The following is a 25,343-nucleotide window of genomic DNA, read 5'->3' on the forward strand; positions in this document are numbered from 1 at the left end:
AATGAGAGAAATAAATATTGAATACATGCACTGTGCCTCCTTTTCAAATCCGGTTGAAAGCAACTAATCAGTGGAGTTGCAGGCTATATGTTAGGGTGCACTTTTTTGGGATACCTTGGTGTCATGTTTTAATTTTTAAGGTTTATCTGGCCCTTAAATCTGAAACATCATTGTTCAAATAACTGAGAACAAGGTAAATCAACAACATCAAAAAGGTCGGCTTCTGTGATTTCTCAAGGGCTTGTTATTTTGTACTTCCCAATTCTATTTGATGTCTTGACAAAACAAGATGACACAGGGGAGAATACATTAAATTTTGATTTTTTTCATCTAACCTGTTACAGTTGTGGCAGCTTAATTTCTTTTACTTTGTCCTGAAGATGGCTTTTTGTACAGTGACTCTAATTGTCACACCACTTCATGAGGGTGGGTCTTCATGGCTTTCCCATTTGCCTTGATTTTACTAGGCATTTTTGAACACGATTTGGTCTTCATTAGAAATAAATCAGTGAGTGGTAAGATTGTCAAAGAAGCAGCTGATGTTTTCTCATTAGAATCTAATTTGCACCCCTTAGCTTAACTGTGATGGATAAGGTAAAGGTGTTGGAAATAGGCATGAGAAACTACATAATTTGAGAAACAGAAGTTGTAAAAAAGGTGATTGCACAACTAAGTCAGGCCTTAAAAACTTTGGAATGATCTAATTTTGGCCTACCTGCATGTTTAATTCCAACTGAAATCCTCCCCCCCAACTCATTAAATAGTAAGTAAATAAACATAAATATACGTGTGTGTGTGTATGTGTGTGTGTGTGTATTCATAGTTAAGCACCTTATGTTTTCTATGCCGGTTAAAGCATGCAAGCTATCCATTGAATTTAGTCTTACAAAAATGTTTGATGGGCGAAAGATCAACATTTAATTTTCCTTCATTTAACAGTATCCATTGATCTAAAACTGTATCTCCAAGTTGTCTTTCCTTATTCTAATCATCTAGGTGTGTCAAATAGGATGGATACAGTTGCCTTCCCTTTCACTATTTTTGAATAATGCTTCAATGTAAGGGAGCTTATTTAGCCAAGACCTCTTCCTTTTCACTTCAAGAGCTAAAGATCTGTGGGTAGAATCTTTTCTGAGGCACCTGCTTGGAATAATTCTCCCCTCCCCTTCATTGCAGTACTTAAAACATGATTTTTGTTGTTGTTGTTAGTATAAACTGTCATAGCAGGTTTGATCCACGTGCACTAAGTTGTATCCCATCATTCCTCCAAGAGAAAGAGACTGAGGAAGGAAAGAGAGGGCGTTTTTCTGGGTTTTAGTAATAATAATAATAATAATAATAATAATAGTTGCTAGGTTGAAAAGATCAGGGCTTATTGGATAATTATTTTCATGTGTAGCTTCCATTGTTTCCTGTAGTTAGCAGTCACTAATGGGAGAAGTGATTTAATTCATGTAAACTTTACATTTTTATGCAAATGAAGCTGATATTTATTAGAGCTAAAACAATTATGCTGGCACTTAGTGGAGTAACCTTGTGTGCGTGGGGAAATGGGAGAGGAGAGCAGTGGAGGTCCCACGAATGCCTGTGCTGTAAACAAATATGAATTTATGCCACTTTTTACAATTGAGAGACAAAAGAAGAGCTCGGAGAGCGTTGCCAGAGATTGCCTATTAGGCTTGATAACCTGAAATAACTCCTGATTGGCAGGCAAGTCCTGGCCATACAATTCTTCCTGAAAGAAAGATAGCCTTTCTTGATAGAATGTAATAAACAAAATGATAAAAAATGAAATGCTAATTGCATTTTAAAGAGGTCTTTTTTTTTCCCTAAAATTTTAATAGGTGGTTGTATTGTTACTGAGAGAACAGTTATGCTAATGACTGACTACTTAGATGATTTTGCATTAATATAATAACCATTACCTGCCTTAATGCTTTGTACAGTATTGTGGCAAAATAGCGAAGCCTAAAAGAGTTATACAAAAAGCAGAATTCTATAATGAAACAGAATTATACTTTCCACATGAATAGCATGCTTTTTTTTTATTTTTTGAAGACTGAAATATTATGTCAGAAATGTATTTTCTTTCCTGTATGATACAGCCACCTTACATGGTATCTGTGGCTTTTGGGGGGGGGGGAGGGTGTTTTTTGGTTTTTTTTTTTTCTTCTTCTTTCTAAATACCATGGGGAATAGATAGAAGCTTCCTAACTTTTTTGTTTGCTGATATGTGAGTTGTACCCATTGGGTTATTAATTATTTATGAAGACTGTTGTCTTTCGTGGGGGGGTTGCTGTTTATTTTCTTTTACACAGGCTGGCTTCTATATGATCATATCAAATTTGACACAGGCGTTTTTTATGTGTGTGTGGAGCCATTTTCCTTGATTTTGTTTTGATGTTCTGGAGCATTCTAATTTAATTCATTTTGCTCTTATTTGATGAAGCAAGTAACACTGCCTAACCTGGTTAGTTATCACCCAAACACAGCCTGAGGTCTAGAAGGGACTTAAGTTTCTTGGGACATCCACGAGGTGAATAACCAGAGATGGAAAATAGTTTCTAAATTCTTAATCCAGAGAAATGGAAATACAACAGGATTTAAAATGTTTTTATCTTCTCATTGGCATTACTTATACACATAGCATTTATGTGAGGATGCTGATGTCCAAAAACCTATGTGTATTTATACCTGGCAGCATTTACTTGGGGTTAACGTGAGTGTAAACTAAAGAGAAGGGAAAAAAAAAGGATAATGTGTTATTTTCAGTATTTATATAGTGTCATCTCCCCTCCCACCCAATTCCTCCAATTGTCTCTGCGATTAGAAATAAGTATTGTTTCTATGGGTGTTTTTATTTGTTTGTTTGCTTTTTAGATTTTTTTCCCCTTCCCCTCACCTACCTTTCCCCGTTGAGTATGGAGGAGAAAAATAAGCCATCTTATTTTAATAGTCTTCTAGCATTCAGATGATATAAAGCCATTTGGAAGTAAAAGAAAACTGCATCAGGCAGAAATTACACAGCAGTGGATGGGCTTTTAACAGCACTTGTTGGTGCAGAGGACGTTTCCCCAGTGGCTGGTGGGAAGGCAGCCGCAGGCCCACAGCAGTAGCGTCCCGATGGCCCCAGCACAGCTGCCAGGCTGCCATGCTCGCAGGTTTGTGTGCCCTTGGGGTGGGCCACACCCAGTTGGTATCAGTCAGCAGTGTATCAAGCAATTTTTTTTTTTTTAATTCATGACTTCCTCTTGAAACTCAACTAAAGAGTGTTAACTGTGTGTGTGTGTGTGTGTGTGTGTGTTTTAATTCAGTTTTGTATGCTAGCATTCTTTAAATGTCTGCCAGAAGTTTAATTTGAATTTCTGATCCCTGAAGGCAGCTAGACAGAATCATTCTCGTTCTTCATAAATTGCCTTCTATGATTCATTGTGAACTCGTAAAACATACTCATTTCTATATACTCAAACAGTTAAGGTAGTTACAGTATCGAGGATACAATTTTTTTTTTTTTGCATTATATTTAAATTGTCATTTGAGAAAGAAATCAAGAATTAGCTTGAACTCCTAGTTAAGGCATGAGTCCTGTAGCATACATAGCCTCAGAAAGTAATGTTTTTATCTCAAGGAGGGTAAGGTAGGTGCCTGGAATTGGGGAAGGGAGGAGAGTTTAGTTTTGACTGAATCCTCTGAAAGAGGGGCTCATGAATATTAGAGCACTGTCGTTAAAAACTGACATGACTGTTTTAAATACTATTGATTTAAACCACTGGCTAGATTTTATGAATCAAAGTGTAATTCCGAAGCCTTGGCCATATTTCTCAATGCTGAAGCACTCTCTCTCGTGTGCCTTTAGCTGCTTTCCAGACATTCAACACAGGATTAAATGATAGTAGTTACAGTGATCAATAGGTTAAGACCAGTACAATCACTCTTGCCGCTAATGACCTCAGTAGTAATGGGCTATAAAGTGTGGGCTGTAATAGCCTCTCGCTGGTACTGCATGCCCTTTGATTCCCAGTATTAGTAGGGACTAGCTACATGAAAAAGTTGGACGTCGAGAGCTAAGGCGGTGGATGTGTAGGCTATAATTCTTAACTATTTAAAGCCTCACGCTGTGCTCCGATTTCTTTTTTTTCTTTCTTTTTTTTTTTTTCTTCCCCCCCCTTTTCACCCCACAATGGTTTCTGGTTCATTTGGCTGTGTTTGTGAAGGCTTTCCATAACTGATTTTCATGACACGTTGGAGGAGAAACTTTGGGGAAAATCTCAGTTTTATTACATTTATAAATGAAGCTCGAGCCCACTTTGGAAGCTGAGACCTAACTGGTGTGAAAATGTGGTTTCAGATAGTAAAAGCAGAGTTAAGGCCATCAGGATCTAATAGCCCACTTCTGATTATTCAGAGGCCGGTCGTCCGGCTGGAGGATTACTCAGGCTTCTCGGCCCTCTGCCTCCTTTGGCTGAGCCTGCTACTTTAAGCATTTGATGACTCCTCACCACCTCCATCGAGATGTCCAGAGTGAAAAAGAAGGGGAGACTCGAGTTCATTTTACTGTTGTGTAATATGACTACAGAAATTGAATAAGTAACGGTGGGAGAAGGAGATTTAAGCTGTTGACTGTACATGAGGGTTTAAAAATTATCTGTGGATGTAAGTCCTTTTTTAAACTTTTCAGATCTGTTTTATTGAAGCATAATTTACATAGGATAAAATGCATTCGCTTTACGTATACGGTTGGAAGAATTTTGGCAATTGTATCTACCTCTGTGACCACCACCCCAACGAGGATAGATGGCATGTCCCTCACCCCGAAAAGTGTTCTCTGGTGCCCCTTTCTAGCATAGGCTTTCCATGGACCTTTTAAAAATTGTGAGCAAGAGATTATTTCTATGATGGTTTCTGTTATAACACTGTGAATTTCAAGTTCATCACCAGCTTAGATCTTACACCACCCTGTTCCTGTCTGTTTTCCTGTTCATCACCATCAGAAATTTGGCTCAAGAATATTTATATTGTACATCATCCAAGAAACGCAGGGGAAAAAAGAAACCTTAAACATGGTTCTTTTGTTTGCTTAATCAAACCTCCCTGTATGGTGATGCAACTCTCAAGGAAAAGTAAACTTCTGTTGTGATACGTTGGCATTTGCAGCTTAAAGGATAGTGATTGGCACCCAATACAGATTGAAAAATTCAAAAAGTTTCTTCTCTATGAAGACAGAATCGACTAATTGCAATTAATTTCGAGATGGTTAGATGTTTTGGTAATGTCTTCTTGGTGTTTGTCCTAGATTAAATGCAAGTTCACTGTTCTACTCATTGGTGATATTTCGTGCTGTGAAGTATCTTTTTAAGAGGATAATTTATCCATTCATATACATCTGTCCCTGTTTGCATATAAAAATATTCAGACATGCCCATCTGTTTTAAATTACAGTGTATCTACATCTACACTTAAAAGGCCACTGCAATAGGAAGAATTCATTGATGACCTTCCAAACTTAGGTTAATGAAAATTTTCAAATGTTCCAGCTAGTGTTTTCCAAACAATGCAAAACTTGCGCATAAACATCCCCCCCCCACAAAACATGCCCCCAACAACAGCGGAGGCTCTTCACTGTACATGAATCTGACCTTCAGGAACCATTTTTAGTTCATCAAAATTAGTGATGCTGAGAAATCGGGACATCAGTGCATAATGACTGTGAAATTAGGAATGAGAGCTCACTATGCAAATGACAGGACAAATCATGTGAAAAAGTCAAGATAAACTGCATATTAAGACATTATGTTACATAAAATTAATACTGCATTTCTCCCTTTTGCTTATTGCTCCCCTGAAAGATTTTTTAATTCTTTTATCTTCTGATCAGCTATTGTCTGCTGGATTTTTTTTTTTTTTAAGTGGCACACAGGCACAGCGCAAAACATGTTATTACCTTTTATTGTAATACATGAGATGACAGCATATCCTTTGTAACAAAGTATATCCTTTACTGCTTCTAGCTTCTTGCTGTCACATGTTTGATTAGAAACCAAAGAAAAGTAAGATGCTTAAATATTACTGTTAGAAGACATACAGGTTTTGTCTTTTCTTTCATTGTTTTTTTTTTTTCCCCTTTCCTTATCTTTTTATTTGGGGGGGGTTAATTTTTCATGAAATAGTCTTCTTGTATTACGGGGCCTGACAAAATGGTTCTCGTGTAGTCTGCAAATTAAACACAAGTGCAGTGATTATTTTGAATAGCTAAATTACATTCTAGAAAGCTTGCAGAATTCATAGCATTGTCATTAGGTATCCGCTTGAATACAATTTGTGTAACCTTGGCCAAGACAGCCTGTCATTTTAATGTCAGTGTTTTATCTGAACAAGACATCATCCTTTCAGATACAGTGAGCAGGTTCCTTGCAAAGATGCCCGTGCAGAAACGTGTTAACAGTTGCAAATATGAAATGCTATCAAGTTCATCACTGTAGCTGTTTGTCACTGAAATGTCATGGAAAGCGGCTTTTAATGGTATTGCACATAATATGAAAGAATAGAGACATCTGCGTGTTGGGCGAGTAAGGAAGGGTAAAAGACATCTTAGGCATCATAGGAAGGGTCTGTGTTGAAGTTTGGAAGGTGCATCCAAGGTTCAGCCGTCCGCAAGACTCAGCGTGCATTGATTGTTCTTAAAATCACTGTCCACAGAGGAAAGGGATCATATTAGCTCCAGCCGGGAATATACTGGTTCCCGTTTGCCTTGTGCCCTAAAACAAAATTCAAGTTGGCGTTAACTTCCTATGTCTCACTATGACCAAAGACTCATTAAGAAACTGAGATCGTTCTAACCTAACTCCAGGTAGCATTTATTAAGCCTTTACTCCTGGTTTGCTTACCAAACTATCGGGAACACTTGTCAGCGACTACAAGGTTTTCCTTTCATTTTTCTTCGTTTAAAATTGACTGCTTGATAGATTAAGCGGGGTTTGTGGCTGCATCCCCCCTGGATAGATACGCTGCACGTGGGAAATGGGTCAGCCTTGGAAGCAGGCTGATGACGGTCAGTCCCTGAACCCGGAAGGCTGAGTGCTGCGGGCGTGCGGTTTCCTGGCTTCCTATTTATCCTTCGTTAACGTTCTAGGTTCCCGTGTCAGTGGCTATGATGACACCTCAAGTTATCACTCCCCAGCAAATGCAGCAGATCCTCCAGCAACAAGTGCTGAGCCCTCAGCAGCTCCAGGTTCTCCTCCAGCAGCAGCAGGCCCTCATGCTTCAACAGGTAACGGTCCTTCCTCCTTCTCCAGCATCCCAAGCCCCCCAGGGCCCATCACTCCATTCAGGATTCCCCTCACCTGAGCAGCTCCTTTGCAGAGCGAAGCATACGCAGAGCAGGGTGGGTGGGGCGGGACGCACAGCTGTCCCTGGCTGATCGATTGCATTTGCATCCCTGAAAGAGAGGGACCCTGCCAAAGCCACAGGGGTTTGGGCCTGGAGAGTACCCGCTGGACTGAGATTAGGGCTGTAATCGGACTTGGTAGAAATAAGATCTTTTAAGCTTAGGGAGCTTTGCGCTCTTTTATTTGGTAAGCCCAGAGGCTTCTAAATGGTGTGAATCAAAGCAAAACAGGGAGCATTTCGGGAGCAGGTTTAAATGTGACAGCTCTTGAAGTCCCCATTTCAACTCAGAAGCTTAGAGAATTTTCTTTTAAACATCAAGAAGCATCTTGGAGTTGGTTCATTGTCAGGTGCAGAGTTGCTTTGACCTCTTTCGTGTCTGCCAATGCTGAAATGAACTTCCGACTGCCATGGTGCCATGGGGACCTCATAGTCCAACTTGATGGACACCCGAACCAAATAGAGGAGATTCAGGACCATCGTGATGGGTGCTGCTGGGGTGAGATGGTGGGCACAGGATGCAGAGGAAGCTACCCGTGCGGGTTGATGCACACGCTGAATGGGCCCCCAACACCGCCCAACCCAGTCACTCAGCAAGCATGTACACGGTGTGCAGTAGAAATTCACCAGACTCCCTCAGCAAGGGCGTTTTGGCTTTGTTGCACAATCAAAGGTCATTGCTTGCTTCTTCTAATTAGTTTGTGTAGAAAATGGTATGTTTTTCATCAGTTCATTTTGGAGATTACTTTTTAAACAATAATGCCAAGAAGAGTCAGTGTGCGTTGAAATTTATTGTCGAGTTTCAAACTAAAGGTCAGGCCATTACAGATAAAAGGATGCTATTTTTCAAATCACAGTTCGTATGTGGCACCGAAAGGGACAGTGGCTTGGCGCTACCCTCTGTTACTTACCGTCCTCTCTTTCCTTTGTAGCAGCAGCTTCAAGAGTTTTATAAAAAACAACAGGAACAGTTGCAGCTTCAACTTTTACAACAACAACATGCTGGAAAACAGCCTAAAGAGGTACCGACAATACATATTTTACTTTCAAACCGCAGATCCCAGAGGACTATCTCGTGGCTATTAAACTGTCATTCATCTTTTAAATGATTGCACAACTGAGCTGACTCTATCGGTTCTCAGCTTTCAGACCAAGAGTTACTGTCCTGTTTTCGTTCAGATTTTTCTGGGTTCCATTTGCCGGCTGCCACATATTTTACAACACCCCTACAGGTGTACCTCGTGCGGGCCCTGGGAAGAGGGATCATGGGCAGAACCTTTAGGGCAGCTTTTGCAAACTGGTACCCCTGAGGACTGGGGCCTGCCTGGAGGAGGTGCTCTCAGTAAAATTGTACTTGGGAGCACACTGGATTTTTTTCGCCCCACCTCAAAGAGCTTGGGGGTGTGGTGATGGCCTTTGCCTTTGGAGGAAAAATCTCTTACCCCAAAAGTTAGAGCAGGATTCAGAACACCCCTAGCTCTGTTGAACTTCTTCCTGCGAGTTGCACAGATCATAATTGCTAAAGGCAGGCCTGGGTGACTTGTGTTTTCTCGAGAACAACTCGTGTACCGCAGCGGCTTGTGTGTACGCAGTACTTCGTACGTGCCCGTAGCGATCACCTGTGCCCAGCACCCGCTTAGGTGACAGTATTCGCTCCATAAATGGGAAGGCCTTCCCAGGGAGGGTTTCTGTCCTACTCTCTAGGCAGTTCCACGTGGCTGAGGTTCAGTCAGATGGGGAAGTATCTCTGGGCATGTATGCGTTATCGTGACATCGTTCTGCCCATTCCAGAGTTATCCGATATAACTTATCTCCTCGTGTTTTCATGGCGGACTGAAATTCTTTCCACTTGAGTGTTCTCTTTGGAATGACAGTTTAGAGTTTGATAAACAGCTCCCAGTCCCGCGGAACAGCTTCTTCGCTGGCCCAAAGCAGACAGCCACTTGCTTTAGTTTACAAGGAGTCCTACCAGGTAACTCTCCCCATCCCTGTCCCCCGCAGGAGCAGGGAGGCTGAGCTCTGATGCTGGGAAGCGCTCGTTTTACACGCTGCGAATGACCCAGACTTTCTCACTTTGCCGGCTCCTCCCTCTGCACAAATTGGGTACAGTTTCCATGCCCTGCCAAGTTTTCACCCTGGAGTCCTGTTGAGCAGCCTGGATGGAAACCCCTGCAGAGTAGGGGCAGTTTGGGGGTGAAGGGGAGGAGGTGTTTTAATGAAACTGCTGACACAACCTTAAGTACGGTGGCGCGCTACCGGGTGCTGCTATAATAAAAAAGGGAACAGATTAAAAAGTGTCTAAAATGTAAATCTAAAGGACTAACAGTAATTAAAATGGAAATGGCACAGGGAGGGAAGGCATGTAATTGTGAGATATCACTGTGCAGAAGGCTCTCAGCTTTGTTTTGCTGGCTGTTTTTCTAATTCAGTAGGGCTTACTCATCAGTGGCAGTTCAATGCGCGTTAATGACTCTGGGATTGCAGGCATCACTCTGGACAAAGAAATGATTATTGTGCGGTCAAAAGAAGTTCAAAGACAAGAAGGGAATTTCAGTTTTTTCCTTAGAGATCCACATTCAAGAGCATATAAATTAAGCCAAATGTTAAAAACCACAGTCTGAAAGCTGACTTCAAAGTCACAACTCTCTAATTAATGAACTGCGAGCTTCAGTTTGGACAAGTTGTGGTTTGATGCGCCCATAAATCAACATGACAGGCCTGTTTCACAGTCTCAGACAGTGCTTGTCACTGAGTCACATCAGATGTAAACACAGCGGAAAAAAGAAGGGATGTGAAGGAGGTGCAATTGATCAACAGAATTGGTAAAAACCCACTTTTGAAGCACATTATGCATGATCACAGGAAATGGTTACAGCCTCAAGAGGTTTCCCCTTCTGCTGTTGCTTTTTTGAATCAGATTTCTAACAGCCTTCAAAAGGGAGAAGAAGAATTATGGAGTTTCTCCCCTGTGGCTGGCAGGCAATAACCCCCTGTTGTTATTTTGTGCTTCTTTCTTTTCAAAGGCATCAGAATTTAGTTTTTTAAAGATCTTTAACTCTATATTTGAAGACAAACAAAAAGGGGCCGCACTGTCATTCTTATCAGTTACCAGGGATTGTGTTTTTCCTTTCTGTTGCCACTTCTTATTAACCTCTTATTTGGTCTGTTAGACATAGTTTGGAATGCACGTCTGCATGCTGGGAGAACATGAAAGTTCAGATGAGCTCAGAGGGCAGATGAAGAAATGTGAAGGCGAAAGTTCCACGGCAGAAGGAAGGATAAAAGTTCACTCTCCCAAGTTGCCGCTGTCAGAAAGGGGGCATCTCGGGCGCACAAAGATGATGGCGGTGTCGGGATTTGGGAAGGGAGTGTGGGGGAGAGAAAGGGATACTTCGTATGTGGACCAGGGGGAGGCGGTTCCATGGTAGCAGCCGTTAGCATCTCCAGGACACTGGGTTTCTCGTGGTCACGCTTTGCCATCCACTTCGAAGGCAGAGGTGATGTTGCCTGCACATCCTCAGGGCTGGGCAGACCCAGACCCGCGGGCATGTCTCCTCGTGTTCACCGTGCCACTGGATGTGGCCGGGACCTGTTGGAACAAGGATGGGGAGAGCCTTATTTCCCTAAGGTGAGCGGGGAGCCTCCTGAAATTCCCATGCAGGTGGTGGGCCTTTTGTGCTACCATGAAATAGAATCACGTGGTAGCAATTGCATGATGTGGACCGGTGGTTAGGATTTTAACAAGGTTTGAACTTGGATCTGGACAGATGGAACAAGTGTATTAATTTACGGAATCCCCAGCCATTAGTGGCTCATACTTTTGAATCGTCAGCTCTCCCCCCCCCCCCCCCCACCCCTTTTGATCACCTCTGCAGTAAGGCACTCGATCCTGGGCCAGAACAACGTACTTTAGTCTCGTTTTCTCCCTAAAGTTGCCTTGAGATGTCTCCTTGAGCAAGTCAGGCCCCGTGTTGAGTTGGGACCCAAGACCTTCCTTGGGAGGTGGGTGCTCAGTACCCCATACAGCTAGCATTCAGGTGCCGCCTCGTGACTATCTGACAGCACGGGTGTGGAAAAGAGAAGGCAGAATTAATTTTAAGTCGCTCTGCAAAAAAAAAAAGATCCCATCCTGTGCGGGTGAGGTAGGCTCAGTTGATTGTTTTAAAAGGGCCGTTTGTCCTGGGCAGTTATGACAGTTTATGTTAGGCTGTAGGGAGGAGCCGAAGAAAGGAAAACAGACCTTTGACTGCAGCGCTAGGGAGGGGATCCGAAATGCACGGTTTATCAGGGCATTTTAGCATTTTAACACTGACGACTGCCCTGTCCAGGGGACTGCACGGAGACCTTTTTTGTATGCGTTCAATTGTGAGAAGTAAACAAACGGGCTCGTATCCTGTGTTTGGTAACTGGGTGGGGAGCACCGTTTGGCAGCCAGTGTTGCTTTTAAATTCTTTCTTTGGACAATGGGCCTTGTATACTTTTATATCCTGGCTTTTCAAACGCGGACAGCTCTCATGAGCTTTTCCTCGGGATGGCCACAGAGACGACAGAACAGCCATCAGTCATTTTATATAAATACAGAATTTCTAAACATTTCATTTACAGTAAGGCAGGAAACACCCTCCCCAAACCCCAGCGACCCCTGCCCCATGATTTTCTACTTCAGCAAGGGCTCATTCCCGGATCTTTTATTGTACCAATGCTGTTTGTTCTTCTCTTCCTTCCCTCCACCCCTTTTTTTGGTAAGTGTCGTGAATTAATATCTGTGGAAGAAGTGAAAAAACCATGTTGACATGAATATAACTATCATCGGGTTTTACATTAATGTGATAACTTGGGAAGGGGTGAAAACAATTGGATCATTGTACACATGCTGTTCTTCAAATGAAAACACTGGCTTTTCATTTAAATTTATTCAAATTTTTGTTGTTCGTGGTATAGAATTTGTTTTTTGGAGTGAAACTCAATTAACTTTCTCAGTGGCATGGTAGTAAGTCTGAAATTGGTTGCTAATATGAGAATGATGGTTTTTACTATAAAATAAACTATGTGGAGACCAAAAGGAAACCACCATTTTTCTCCTCCTTTGAACTCTGCATCAGAAGGTCTTGATATATATACCATTTTATGGATGTATCAGATCAAGGTCATGTGTTAGGTTAAGTGAATGCAGTTGTTTGTAAAGAGTAGTTATGAGAAGCTCTGAAAGGGTTGTATGGTGGGTCCTCTTGGCTGTGAATGTCTCTCTGATGTTTTGAGTAATACTCAGAATTAGGAAAATGAATCGTGTTCTTAAAGAACCTTTTTCTTTTCTTTTTCTGCTTTTTCTTTTTTTCCTGGCTCCAGAACTCCCTTCCCCAAGAAGGGTTAATTTTCCTTTCATAATTGTTAGCCATAATGTGGCTAAGACCTCCACCTCGATTTGATTCCTAGCAGATTAAGGATATTAGATAATTTCCTTCTATTTATTGTAATACTGCACTGTATTATCTTTCTATCACTCAGATAATTACTGAGGAAATCTACATTAATTTTTTTGGCTGGGGCAAGGCCTGCTAAACACAGGAATGATGTATTGATGTTTTACACAACAAAAGTTTTCCTCCTGTCATTGTCCAGTCAAGAGAAAGACATTTATCATATCGCAAAGCCCCTTCTTTTCAAGAACAAAGCGGGTGGGGAAGCAGGCCCAGCTAGCAGACCTCGGGGTTTCTGAGACTCAAGCCAAGCGAAGGCATCTGAAGCTTAAAGTGTCCTTCATATGAAACACTCACAGCCGGGTACGATGTTGTTTGCTAAATTATGAATGTGTGTAATTAAAATCTAGTGGCTGTTTCTATGAAAGATTTACAATGTTATTTCATCGTTTGTCATGGTTAATTAACAATATTAGATGAAGTTTTTCTTCTTCAAAGGTCTGATTTTTTCTCATTTATTTATGTCAGAAGTGATAAACAGAGTAGTTAAAAGCTTCTCCCTGTGCAGGCAGGACAGAGGCAACTTGTTCCTTCACACCTCAAAGGTTCAGGGTTCAAATCCCTCCAGACCTGGAGTGGAACAGCCTGCCTTCTGTGTGACTAATTAAAAATTTCAGTCTGGAAGTCCACATCTTGACTACAAAACGTCAGGCCTTTCAAACCGTAGGGAACGCTGTCTTGATTGACAAATTATTTTTCTGTGGGGGCCGGCAGCAGAAAGGGCCTCCACCCTGCCCCTCACTTCTCTTTGGAGGTGATGCGTTCTGTCCCTTTGAAACCCGCCTTGACCCCGAGCCTTCCACGGAGCTCCAGTGACCGCTCTCAGTCCTGGCTGATGACAGTATGTTTGGAAACGTCCCTACGTTTCACCTTCCCCAGGCAGTGGCCATCTCATTTTTTTTTTTTTTCTTCCTGATTTCTTGCAGCAACAGCAGGTGGCTACCCAGCAGTTGGCTTTCCAGCAGCAGCTTCTACAGATGCAGCAGTTACAGCAACAACACCTTCTGTCTCTGCAGCGCCAAGGCCTTTTAACAATCCAGCCAGGGCAGCCCGCCCTTCCCCTCCAACCCCTCGCTCAAGGTAAGCGTTGAGGATGCAGGAGGTGCCGCTCTCTTGAGACTCTGGGGCGGAGGTGGGGGGTGGGGGGTGTCTCCTTCAGCTCATCATGAAGGAGGTTGTCTGTTTAAAACACGCAGATACACACTTAGAGGCAAAGCCGGAGAAGGTAACAGCGATGGACCTTTCCAGAAGCCAGAGTGCTCGTCAGTGCCAAAATGAAGACACGGGGGGTCTGTAGGCTTAGCAAGATCAGGGTGCCACCCCTTCTCGAAGTCAGAGAATGCAGTGCTGCTCTGACTTGGGAAGCATTTTAATCAGATCTTCTCGCATTTTCAGTTAGGAATCACAAATGCATTTTCTTGAAGGCCTCTGTTAGTCATTTGAAGATGTGTTGTACATCCTGTAACTTGCTCTGTTTTCAGTGGTAGTGATGCTTTAGAAATGCCACTTTTTAATATCTAGGGAGAAATTCAGATTCCTTTTTCTGTAAACGATTCCGATTCATCTCTTGCTGTTACAAAAGCCAGGGTTGATTTTGTTGGGTTCTCTCTTTTCTTTCTCTTTTGCACTCACCTGACTGTTGGCTTTTGAGCCAGTTGGTTCTGTACCCATCAGAATAGGCAGCCTGTCCATCTCCAGCTCTTTTTCAAAAACGGGAGTGCTTTGAAAAGGAACACGATTTCATGGATTTAAAAATTTCTTTGGAAGAGCCACTGACGTGTTCTTCCAGCGGGTGTTGGACGTCAGAAACAAATGAGTACTCTGGCTGTTTTCAGGACATCCTCTGGGTTTGAGCAACTCTAACTTACATGTGTGTAACGTGATACACAAATGAATTTTTTAGAACCAGCAAGAAGGAGAGGCGGGAAGGGGAGAAGAAAGAGTCATGCCGTGTTTTGAAATACAATTCCTCCATCCTGGTCGTGGTGTGGCAGATTTCATTTGCCTCCTCGAGGCCTGTGGTAGACTTGGACGTGTGTGTATATGTGCCTTCAGGGCTGGTAGCTAAAGCCTTTGGTGTCTTGGATTCAGTTTCGTTATGAAAAGAGTTCAAGATATGCAAGGTCTTTCTCCCCTCGTGGTGCTAAAGGCATGGCCATGTGTTCAGTAGCTTTCGGTGTCACGTGGAGCCGATGAGGCATGTCTGCGTGGAATCTTGATTCCCTTGAGTCAACCACACCCAACTTCTGTCCCTCCTGGGGTTCTTTGGGTTTTGTTTATGTTTTTAATGTCGAGACCAGGGCTTTTTCCTCCCTTAACTTCCCTCTTGCCTCCCCTCCCCCTTCTGCCATTACTGCTCATCCGCGCAGTATATAATCAGCATCTCCACTGCTGTCAAAATAGAAGATTTGGTAACTGAGCAATACCGGGTTGGGGAGGGGGGAAGCAGGACACATGGGCTAATGCATTTTTGTGCTTGCAAAATGTTATAACATGCATTAATTACACCTTCGGGTTTATTGTTGGCAACATCGCCGGCCGGGCTGACACACCCACTGGACTGAGCTTCCACCTCGCTCATCTTTTCCTGCCTCTCCTATACTATTAAGTTTGCGCACTGAGGTTCATTGTTATAGTACATCAGTTAAGCTGTCCAAAAGAGGGCAATTGGGCAGTGACAAGACAAGCTCATGTGTAATGTGAAAGAAATGAATGTGGTGATGCATGAAGTGTAATCTCTGCAGTAACATATCAGAGACACCAGTAGGTAATTCGCTAGTCATGGCATTGATTGATATGCTTAGCAGTCTACTCTAACTCTTAGCCCCCGCAACATTAAGACGACGCCTATTTACAGTCTAAGGGGGTGCCTTTATGTGTGTCCTGGATGCATAAAAGCAAATATAAATATTTCTCCCAGTGACGTGAACCGGTGTCATTGCCGTCTTTCTTGGAATCAGGAGGTTGGTTTTGTCTCCCCTACCCCCTCGCCCAAAGCGGCTGGAGAATTCAGTCATGTTGGACTACAGCACAATTTTTTTTTTTCATCAGAGAGATGATGGCTTAAAACTGATGTCATTATGAGCTTTAAATCAACTTTCTGCTTGCTTGAACATGGTCACCTGGGTATGGAGGTACAAGGACGAAGAAAGGTTGACCAACTCTGTTTGTCTTGGAGCCAGTGATACCTGGGGTTGTAAAATTGAGTTCTGTGAACGGTAATCTGTCAACTGTCCCTGCAACATACATTTTTTAAACCTGTGTCTACATTTTCTTTTATAATGAAGCAGCCAGTTGTCCTGGAAAAAGAAATGCAGCAAGGCACAGGGTTTATGTGTTAAAAATGCTGGTGGTGCCCACTTCAGCATATAATCATCAGGATTCTGTTACATACCTGCATGGTCTTGGCTAAGTTGCCTTAAACGTGCATGTAAGCATCAAACTATAGGAAGAGACGGAGACTCCTTGAAGGCTCTTTTTTTTTTTTTTTTTTTCCCTTCGGAGGTTTTAGGTTATGAACAGAAGGACTTTTTTTTGGGGGGGAGGGGGGTTAGGGCTATTGTAGGGCCTTCTCTCCATTTTACATTATTAACATGTCTGTTTTTCCCCTGGTGTCTTTAATCGTCCCATCTTGCTCAGCACCTGTAATTCTATAAAGAAATAGACTTTTAATATCATTCTGACTTTTTAATTTTTTTAACTGGAAACTATAGCTGGGAGAAAATTACATGCCTGCTGATGTTACCTGTTAATAGATGTGTTTAACTTGGTGCTGTTATTCCTATGTACCACTTTTTGGAAGAAAGGCATGCTTTCTGGACATCTGATGTCCATTTAGTCTGATGAGTGACTAGCTTTCCTTTTATCTGTCTTAATTCTATCGTGAGATCTCGGCTGTCAAACAACAGCCTCCTTTGGTAGGTAGTATTCATTGAACTAACAGTTTAACCTCACTAACAAGGTGTACCATTGATGGAGGAGACCGATTTGACTGCCTTTCTGTGAGTCTGATGAGAATGTTCTTCAGCGTAATTATCACATTGAAATTTGACCCAGAAGGATGCCTCGTTGTCAGTCAGTGAGTTACTATTTTATTTACCATTTCTCCCTGTGGACGAGGAAACTGATTTGCTAGCCCATTGGACTAGAAGGAGAGGAGGATTGCCTTCATGTGCTCTGTGGGCGTAACACGCCTAACAGGGCATTTCTCTTTGTCTTTATTTGCTGGATAAACAGCTACTTTTGAAACCGCTTCAAAGTTCTGCTTCTGTCGGAGGGAAAGTGTTAACAGTTGTGAGAAACCGTGGTGTGTGCTTCCTTCTTCCCACCTCCCATGCACCTGACCCAGAAATCAGTTCGCTGGAGTTGAAAGCTAGGCGTGTGTTCTTTTCGTGTGTATTAACTCCCCAGAAAATAAAGCTGGGTGTTGACTCGTGTGGCTTTATATCAGTGTGCTGTCATCCACAGACACGCCTGTTCACCATTGTTTCAATTGAGTAAACAGTGGTCCGAGGGTCAGCCATCTTTGCAGGTAATTGTTGGCGTGCAGACATCAGTGGCGGCCTGTTAGCTACAAACACACCCCACGTGTCACCTCGCAAGGTGTTGGAAAATAATAGCCCAGCTGCGGCAGAACCGGACATGGGATTGTGTCGTGACCTTTCCCTTTGTTTAATTTGCCTCCGAGGTTTAATTTCAGGGGACAAGTAATAATTGAATATGCCTAATAACTAAATGCTCATTTGGGACAAAAATCCATCAAAATATAATTGGCATTTGATTTTTATGAAGGAAGAAGAAAACCGACTTGGCTGTCGAGGATGCGTTCGAAGAATATCTGACCACTTAATGTATCATTTGAAGCCTCCTTTATAATATATATTAATTGCAAAGACTCGAGCGTTTGAACATTTTCGTGGAGAACCGTTAGGAGAGACCAACTGTTTTTGTTAACGTTCCTCTCAGAAAGGCGGGGAAGGTTATTGGTCTGCTGTGCAATAATTTACTCCTCTTTGATATGCAAACGATCCACGGTGAATATAAAAAAATCCTATCAGACTCATTTCACAGTTCTTAACCACTCGGATTCTCTGGAGTCCATCGCCTCATTAGACCAGTGCTCTCCAATGCTAGCATAATTAAAATCTTTAACAGTTTAGCAAAGTAAAGATGTTTGGCTGATCACGTTGAGATGATTATCTATCCATTGTATTCTAAATGACAAAAATAAATTAAATTTAGACCTTGGCATTTTTTATTATGTGTTTCAAATGAATATAAGGCACACAGCCTTCTTTGTAAATTCAATACCTTAGGTTTGGTCAGAAACATGCCTGTTTCGGTGACTGCTGTGGAGTCAGAAAATGGCAGGCTTTCTAGGATAGCTCGGTTCCAGTTGGTTGAAACAATGAACTGAGATCCAGGCGCCCAGCTCTAACGCGGCATTGCCTTGTGAGGTCCAGGGCTTGTGCTTTCTTCCATGTTGTCCTCCTAGGTGGCTGTCATTGTCGGTGGCCATTCAGAATGTTTTTCTCCTGTGCGTGTGTGCGCTGGAGTGTGCCTCGAGGTGGGATTTGGAAATCTTGGGCTGTGGAGGCATGACGCTGGAATAAAGGCTGCAGGCCTACAATAGTGAGATTGACGTCCTGGTTGTATCACCTCTTGTGGGGGAGAAAGACAAGTTGACACTCACTCCCTAAGACCCAAGTCCATTCTGACCCCGTTAAAAAACAAGAGAACTTAACTGCTCCAAGTTTCTTTCACGTTTTCATTTCGGTCTGCAATGGTTCATTAGCATGGATCTAAGAAATGACAGTAATAATAGTGTTACTTGTATATAAAAAGTTCTACAGTTTTTCAGTAGACACATCCATCAATTAAGCATGTGGTACCAGAAACCAAAATTAATGAGGAAGATAGGTGTGTTAATGAAATAATCATAGTATAATCAATTTGACTGTTAAAAGTTGAAAAGCATTTCAGGAAGACGATATGAATTCATAATTTATGTCTAAAAGTGATTAATAAAAACTATATTTAATAACAAAGCTATTTGTCATCATTTAAGACTTAAGCACAAAAATTATTCATTTTGTGGTTCGTGTTGTCACAATAGTATAGTTGAGCAAATTTATTTTGAGCCCTTCTTTGTGCCTAAAGTACAATAACATCTCTCCACATTTTTTTCCCTCAAGGATCTAGGAACAGCAGTTTGGATGGGGGCATACTGTCTTTGCAAAAAGTAGCTGGGTTTTGAATGCTTTTCATGGGTGTCTTTCATGTGTGATGAGGGCACTTCAGGGGGAGGACACGTTCGTTCCTACCGTATTTGCCTTAGTTGAGAGGGAAGGAAAAAAACTGCACGCACCAAACCCCCCCTTCCCCCCCAATACTAGGCTTTGTTTACTGACTCTTTGATTTAATTACTGTTTGAAGAGGACGGAATTAGCTGTTAATTGATTTAATTATCCAATTTGTTTGTTTCAGGCATGATTCCAACAGAACTGCAGCAGCTCTGGAAAGAAGTGACAAGTGCTCATACGACAGAAGAAACCACGGGCAACAATCACAGCAGTTTGGATCTGACCACGACATGTGTCTCCTCCTCTGCACCTTCCAAGACCTCCTTAATAATGAACCCACATGCCTCTACCAACGGACAGCTGTCAGTCCACACTCCCAAAAGGGAAAGGTAGGAACGAGCGTCTGAGATGCGTCCGACGCCGTCTTTCACGCTGAGGGGGTGGGTGGCCTGGCCTTGCCATATCTCCGCGATCCCTAATTGGATCCGTGTGACTGGAGTGTGCGTATAATTACGTAAGAATGTATTCAGTACGGTGTGGGTGTGAAGCATCTAATGATTGTCACCTTTTCAACATGGAATTAGCACTTACGTAGATCGAACCCGAGCTTAGGAACCCAGGCTCATTGGATGGGTTGGATTTCCAGGCTTTCGGGCTTACTCTCTCCGCCAAGTGCCCACTTCATACACGCTGAGTTCCTTGGCTTGTAGACGCCTTCTAAGGGAATAGCTGTGTTTGAGACAAGGTAGAACATACACTACTCTGCACTGCCCTCCTTGAAGGCGGGGAGCCCATGTTTTTCATCATCCTGTCTGCAAAGCGCTTGGCCTCTGTGTTTTTGTGTTTTGTTTTGTTTGTTCGTAAACCATCAGTGAAGGTTGGAAGGATGGAGAGGTGGAAGGGGTCTGCATGTGTGCACACAACAGGCACACACAGCTGCTTTCCCGTGATCATGGGACATATTGTAGCTTTGACTCAATTTCTGTATTCCTGTTTGGAAGTTAAGGCTTTGTATCTTTTAACTGCCCGGAGCTTCACTTGGGTATTAGTTGAGGCTGAGGTTGTCTGAGAGATCCAAAATACATGATGTGAGCAGACAGCTCTGAGAAACTGAGCTGTGAATCCATGTTGTTATGCCTTAGCGCCCAGAACCATTAATACTGCTCGTCAGTGCTTTTGCAAAGCAGAAAATACATATAAAACTTGTCTTCCAGTTTACTATTTTTAGACTGTTTCCTATGTATTTCATACGCGGAATGTCCACCCACAGAAGGAAAGAAACCTCAAAATAATAGGTGAGAGGAAATGTCATTTCCATCAGGAAAACGAGGTTATTTTGTTTTTTAAATAAAAGTGAACCAGTGAAAGGTTTTTAAATTTTATTTTTCCCTTAAGCAATTACACGTATAATTTCATGTTTCTGGAAATATTGAAAATTAAGAAGCTCACTGATTTAATTAGATGGGTGTCTCCATACCAGCAACATTTTATCTGTTTAGAGCTTAGTAATTACAGAAAATAGTATATGAATATTTGTACGTGTGTGTGTTTGTATGTGTGTATCATGTTCAAACGTAAAAGCCATGAGAGGTTTCCAGAGATGAGATTATATATGTTTTAGCCCAAACTTGCAATCGTCCTTTTAAAATGACTTTGGAGTTTCTGTGGCAGACGCAGGACTAAAAGATGCTTTTAACTCTTTGGTTTAAAAGAGCTTGAAAAATGAAATAGTGGACAGTAGGAATTAGTTTGGAGCCACCGGACCATATGTGGCTTCTTTTGTTTCCAATGAGGATAGATTTGTATGTCTGGAGACCAGTCTTAGCTCTTGCTTTATAATCTCTTAGAAAGCCTTTGTAATTAAAGACAAAGAACGAACCAAAAAAAGCTAGACCTTAGATAGCTTTTAAAGCAAAGGTTCTAGGCTGTTGTCCTTTGCTCTGCTTGCTTTTGGTGTCCTGAGGTTGATGCTGTCCATTTACTGCAGAGGGATTGAGTTAACATCTTTATCCATAGGCAGAGCAGGAGGCCATACACTGAAAAATGCCAGCTGATGCACTTAAGGTATTTGTTGTCATCTTGTCGGCCATTGTGGAGCCTGCACAGATTTCCTGTGACCCAGAAAACTCTCCCTGTTTAGATGCACTGCGCTCAGTTTCATTCTAAAAGGTTATATATCTGGAGTCAGGTAGTAGATTAGCAAGGAGGCGAATAGGAGAAGAATAGCCCTTTTCATGTCTTAAGGTGCATTTGAAAGTAAATGGATCTCAAAGACAGTCTAATTCCTGGAGAATAAGTTTGTTGGATTTCTCGTTTTATGGTCCTCATGTGTCTGTACAAAAGTTGGGCTTAATCTTCATTGTGCTACCTGCCAGCATGAGAGTAAGGATCAGAAAAGAATTTAGATTCCACTGAGCCTTAATCTGGATGTAAAAACAGGCTGACTTTTCCAACTGTACATGCAAAGAAGAAGCAACTATGAAATTATATGCTATCACCTAATCTCTTAGGCCCCTCAGTTGATATTACCTGGTAGGTTCCTAGATGTGGCTGGGTTGAAACAAATTCTCCTCAGCAGATTTTAACTGAATGTAGCAAATAAGACAAAGGAGCACCCAGGTTAAAGATAAATCAAAAAGTTAGAAACTTACAGAATTGATCACTAAAAGTTCAGTTATTAGCCAGCTTTGTATATAGGTATTTATAATGAGTATTTTATGGTTTTACCCTCGGAGGGTTTATTTTAAAATCCCATGTGTGATATTACTATTTAAATAGTAGAAAATGGCTTAAAAAAAAAAGCTATCACGATCAAAATATGTTCTCACTTACACACAATGAGTTGTCATTTGTCTCAGGAGTCTCTTGGAGAAGTTTCATCCCTTACTCGCCAAGGGCATTGGTGAAATGTATCTCTTTGGACGCTCTCCCTTGATTTCTTCCTAATATCCCCCGTCCCATCCCACCTCCAACGCTCCTGGAGCTGTATCTAAGGTTCCCAGCTTTAAGGATTATTTCTGAAAGGTTTGGGGAGCGCTCTAGGTAAAAATTCGTCGGACCAAGGTAGTATGGTGAGAGTTTTGGTTTATTTTTCAAGTTGTGAGACGTCTCCGGATTGCGACTGGGCTGCGTATTTCCATGCCATGTGGAAGACTCCCGCCCCGCCCTGCCCCCCGCCCCCGTGCATCCTTCGGGCTCCCGTGAGCAGGCGCCGCTGCAGCAGCTCTGGGGTTTGGTGAGCTGCAATCTGTTAAGGAGATAAATAATGTGCTTGGCACGACACTCCTACTCTCCTCTTTAATTTGTCTTACACCAGGAAAATTATAATTAAATCATCCAGGGTAAACCCTTGAGTGTCGAGAAGGGAAAAAAAAACACACTCTGGTAAAGATTGCCAATAGAAACCCACTTCCCCGTCGCGCAGGGTAGAGACATGTATCAATATTCAGCACTGTTAGGGGAGGAGCAGCCCATGTGATTTGTGAGGCGGATGCCAACGCTCAGATCAAGGCTTGTTAAGATCCTGTCCCAGTGCAATCACGGACCTTCCCCATCGCTAGAATTCAGCAGTGGCGCCGCGCTTCGTGCTCTCATTTTCTTCCAAGAATTTAGTAATGTTTATTGTGCTGATTTTCTGTATGCATATATAAGTTCATGGGTGCAGTAAATACACCGCTGTTGTCAGGGCCTGAGAGAAGCACGGTGGGCGTGACGTTCAGCAGGCAGGAGCTGAGAGGCACATCCCTGCCTCTTTACTGTCCTTTAATTCCTCAGGACCAGGGCCTCATGACTTCTTTGGTAAATAAACAAAACTCCAATCTGGGATACCTGTAAACACGAAGATATTATCTCTTTTCTGTAACTGGTCAGACTATCTCCGCTTTAGGAAATTCCAAGTTTTGGTGTGGGTAAACAAAATCAACAGCCTGCAAATGAAACATTTATTAAAATGCTAAATTTAGTAAAGCCCTTTGAGCTTCTTGGATCAAAGCAGCTATGTAAATACAAATAGCAATTACTACTTAAGTAATTGCCTGAATTAAAATTCTAAATATCACATTATATTATGGCGCACTAGGGAAAGGGAAGGGAATTCACACTTAATCCTTTTTTTCCTCTGTGCCAAGCAAGTGGCTAATCTTTTGCCTTTGGAGTGATGTCTCATTTTAGCCATGTGACTCATGGGAAGTAGCAGAGTTTATTATACCCATTTTACAGATGAGGAAGTTGAATCATCGAGATTAAACAGGTGACCTAGGGTCACAGAACTGGGTAGTGGCATAGCCGAGATCCAAATTCAGGTCTCTCTTTTAGATTACAGAAGAGCACTTAGAGATGCCATTCAGCATAGAAGTGAATACTTAATTATGATAAGTGAAAATCAGTGCTCCTAAAAGAAATTTTAAATTTGATTTAAATTCAATTCAACAAAACACGGACTGACTTAATCTACTGTGTGCTCATCAGCACATGTAAAGGGAAATCCCAGAGTTTCCTCTGTTAAGGTGGATACAGATAGTTCCAAGGCCTCTCACGAAGGGAGGGTGGGTGGGGAGGATTTGCAAAATATAAATCACTTACGGCCTGAAACGGCACATAAAGAATAAAAATGGACCCCATGCAGGATTTGCACACAGGCAGATGCAAAACAAGCCTCTCTCTCCTTTAAATGTATCCTGACTTCCCTTCCTGCCTTATAAATCTTGCTTTTCTTTCATTGAACACATCATCTGGTCTCTATTCCGTTTCAGCTGTCCTTCTGTAGTCCGTATCAGAGATTGTCCTTTTCTCTGATCCTTCCCAGCTTTTTGCTTTTAGTTCAGCCACCATGAGTAGACGTTTTATAACTTGAATATGTCTCAGATGCATAGCTCTTCTAAATATTTGTTCCAGCGTTTTCCTTAAGCATTTGGTGAAAGGTTTCTTGAAACTCTGGAGCGATCCCAGGCTGTGCAGCCTCTCCTTTCTTTGAGGCTGTCGTAGTCTCAGAATCAGGTGACCCACATCGGGCACTTCTCGCTCGCGCGTGCTCTCTCTCTCTGAGGCCTAACCTGCCTTCTGTCCCCACAAGGTGCCTTCCCTTTCTGTCTCATTCATTGACACAGCCCCATGGATTCCAATTGCTTGCGATTTCCACACTCTCCAGCTGGCAGCTGCCTTCACATAACCCCTGAAGCTTTTTGCTTGGCTCGTGGACTTTCAGACAGTTTCACTTGATGCACAGTCTCTGGTTTTGATTTGTAGCCTCTTGACATATTGCCGTGGATTTGACTATATAACAATAACATTTGTGTTGACCCGCCCCTCTGTTTTCAAAAGGCAGAGAACTCTGAGTTGTGGACATGCCCAGTGTTTCGTTTCTCTTTCTGTTTTTTTTTGTGTGTGTGTGTGTTTTGTTTTGTTTTTTTTTTAAACTAAATCCTCTGTTGATGAGTAAATATCGGTGCTCTGGTTTCCTCGCTAACATTCTAGAAGCTTGGTTTCAGAACTCTTCCGGTTACACAAGCCTTTCACTTTTGCATATTTTCACATTCATATTTAGGGCCTCCGGAGCCAGATATTTAAGCAGTAAGCTCTAGTCCCGTAACTCTGAATAGCTCTTCCTCATTTCAACTTTTGTTCTGTATTTTGCAAATGAAATAATTTCTTTCCTATTTCTTTGGATTTGAAGCACTTGAGCGAACTAGCAACCCCGCATCTTCCCCCCGCGTTAGATTGTTTTGGAGAACCTGCCGTCACATTGTCCCACATTGTCTTCAGAATTGTCACGGCTACTCCTTGCCCTCATCGGTTGAAGCGTTCGCTCTGTCACAGAGATGAGAAAGTTACGGCCTACTAGCTAAGCCGGGCCCACTTCTTATTTTGTAAGTAACGTTTTATTGGAACACAGTGAGGCTCGCTCATTTACACGTCGCCTGTGGCAGCTTTCCCGCTCCAGTGGCCGGCTTGAGGAGTCGCAGCAGAGAGCGTATGGCCCACCAAGAGTAAGACATGTACCATCCGGCCATTCACAGAAAAAGCTGCCTGACTCCAAGGTTCACCATCAGACCAGTGTTTGCCAGACTGCCTAATGATAACATCACAGGGATTTGTTAAAATATACAGCTTCCTAGGCCTCCCCCCCGTGAAGATCTGGATTCCAGTGGTCTGAAATGGGGTGCAGGGGTTTCCATTTGTCCTG

General features: G+C 42.4%; 1 protein-coding gene across 11 annotated transcripts in view; it reads left to right on the plus strand.

Annotated features, from left to right (window-relative positions):
* Positions 1-25,343, plus strand: part of FOXP1 (forkhead box P1) — a 595,386-nt gene that overhangs the window by 497,648 nt on the left and 72,395 nt on the right. For 10 of the 11 annotated variants that reach the window (XM_057705386.1, XM_057705388.1, XM_057705387.1 and 7 more), the window contains 4 exons: positions 7,130-7,267; positions 8,316-8,405; positions 13,787-13,940; positions 19,347-19,551. In XM_057705386.1, coding sequence (XP_057561369.1) covers positions 7,130-7,267; positions 8,316-8,405; positions 13,787-13,940; positions 19,347-19,551 — 587 coding nt within the window. The remainder of the gene's footprint in view (positions 1-7,129; positions 7,268-8,315; positions 8,406-13,786; positions 13,941-19,346; positions 19,552-25,343) is intronic. The other variant, XM_057705382.1, reaches the window with a different exon arrangement.

Source organism: Hippopotamus amphibius, chromosome 13 (assembly GCF_030028045.1).
Source record: "Hippopotamus amphibius kiboko isolate mHipAmp2 chromosome 13, mHipAmp2.hap2, whole genome shotgun sequence".
In the NCBI taxonomy this organism is placed as follows: Eukaryota; Metazoa; Chordata; class Mammalia; order Artiodactyla; family Hippopotamidae; genus Hippopotamus; species Hippopotamus amphibius.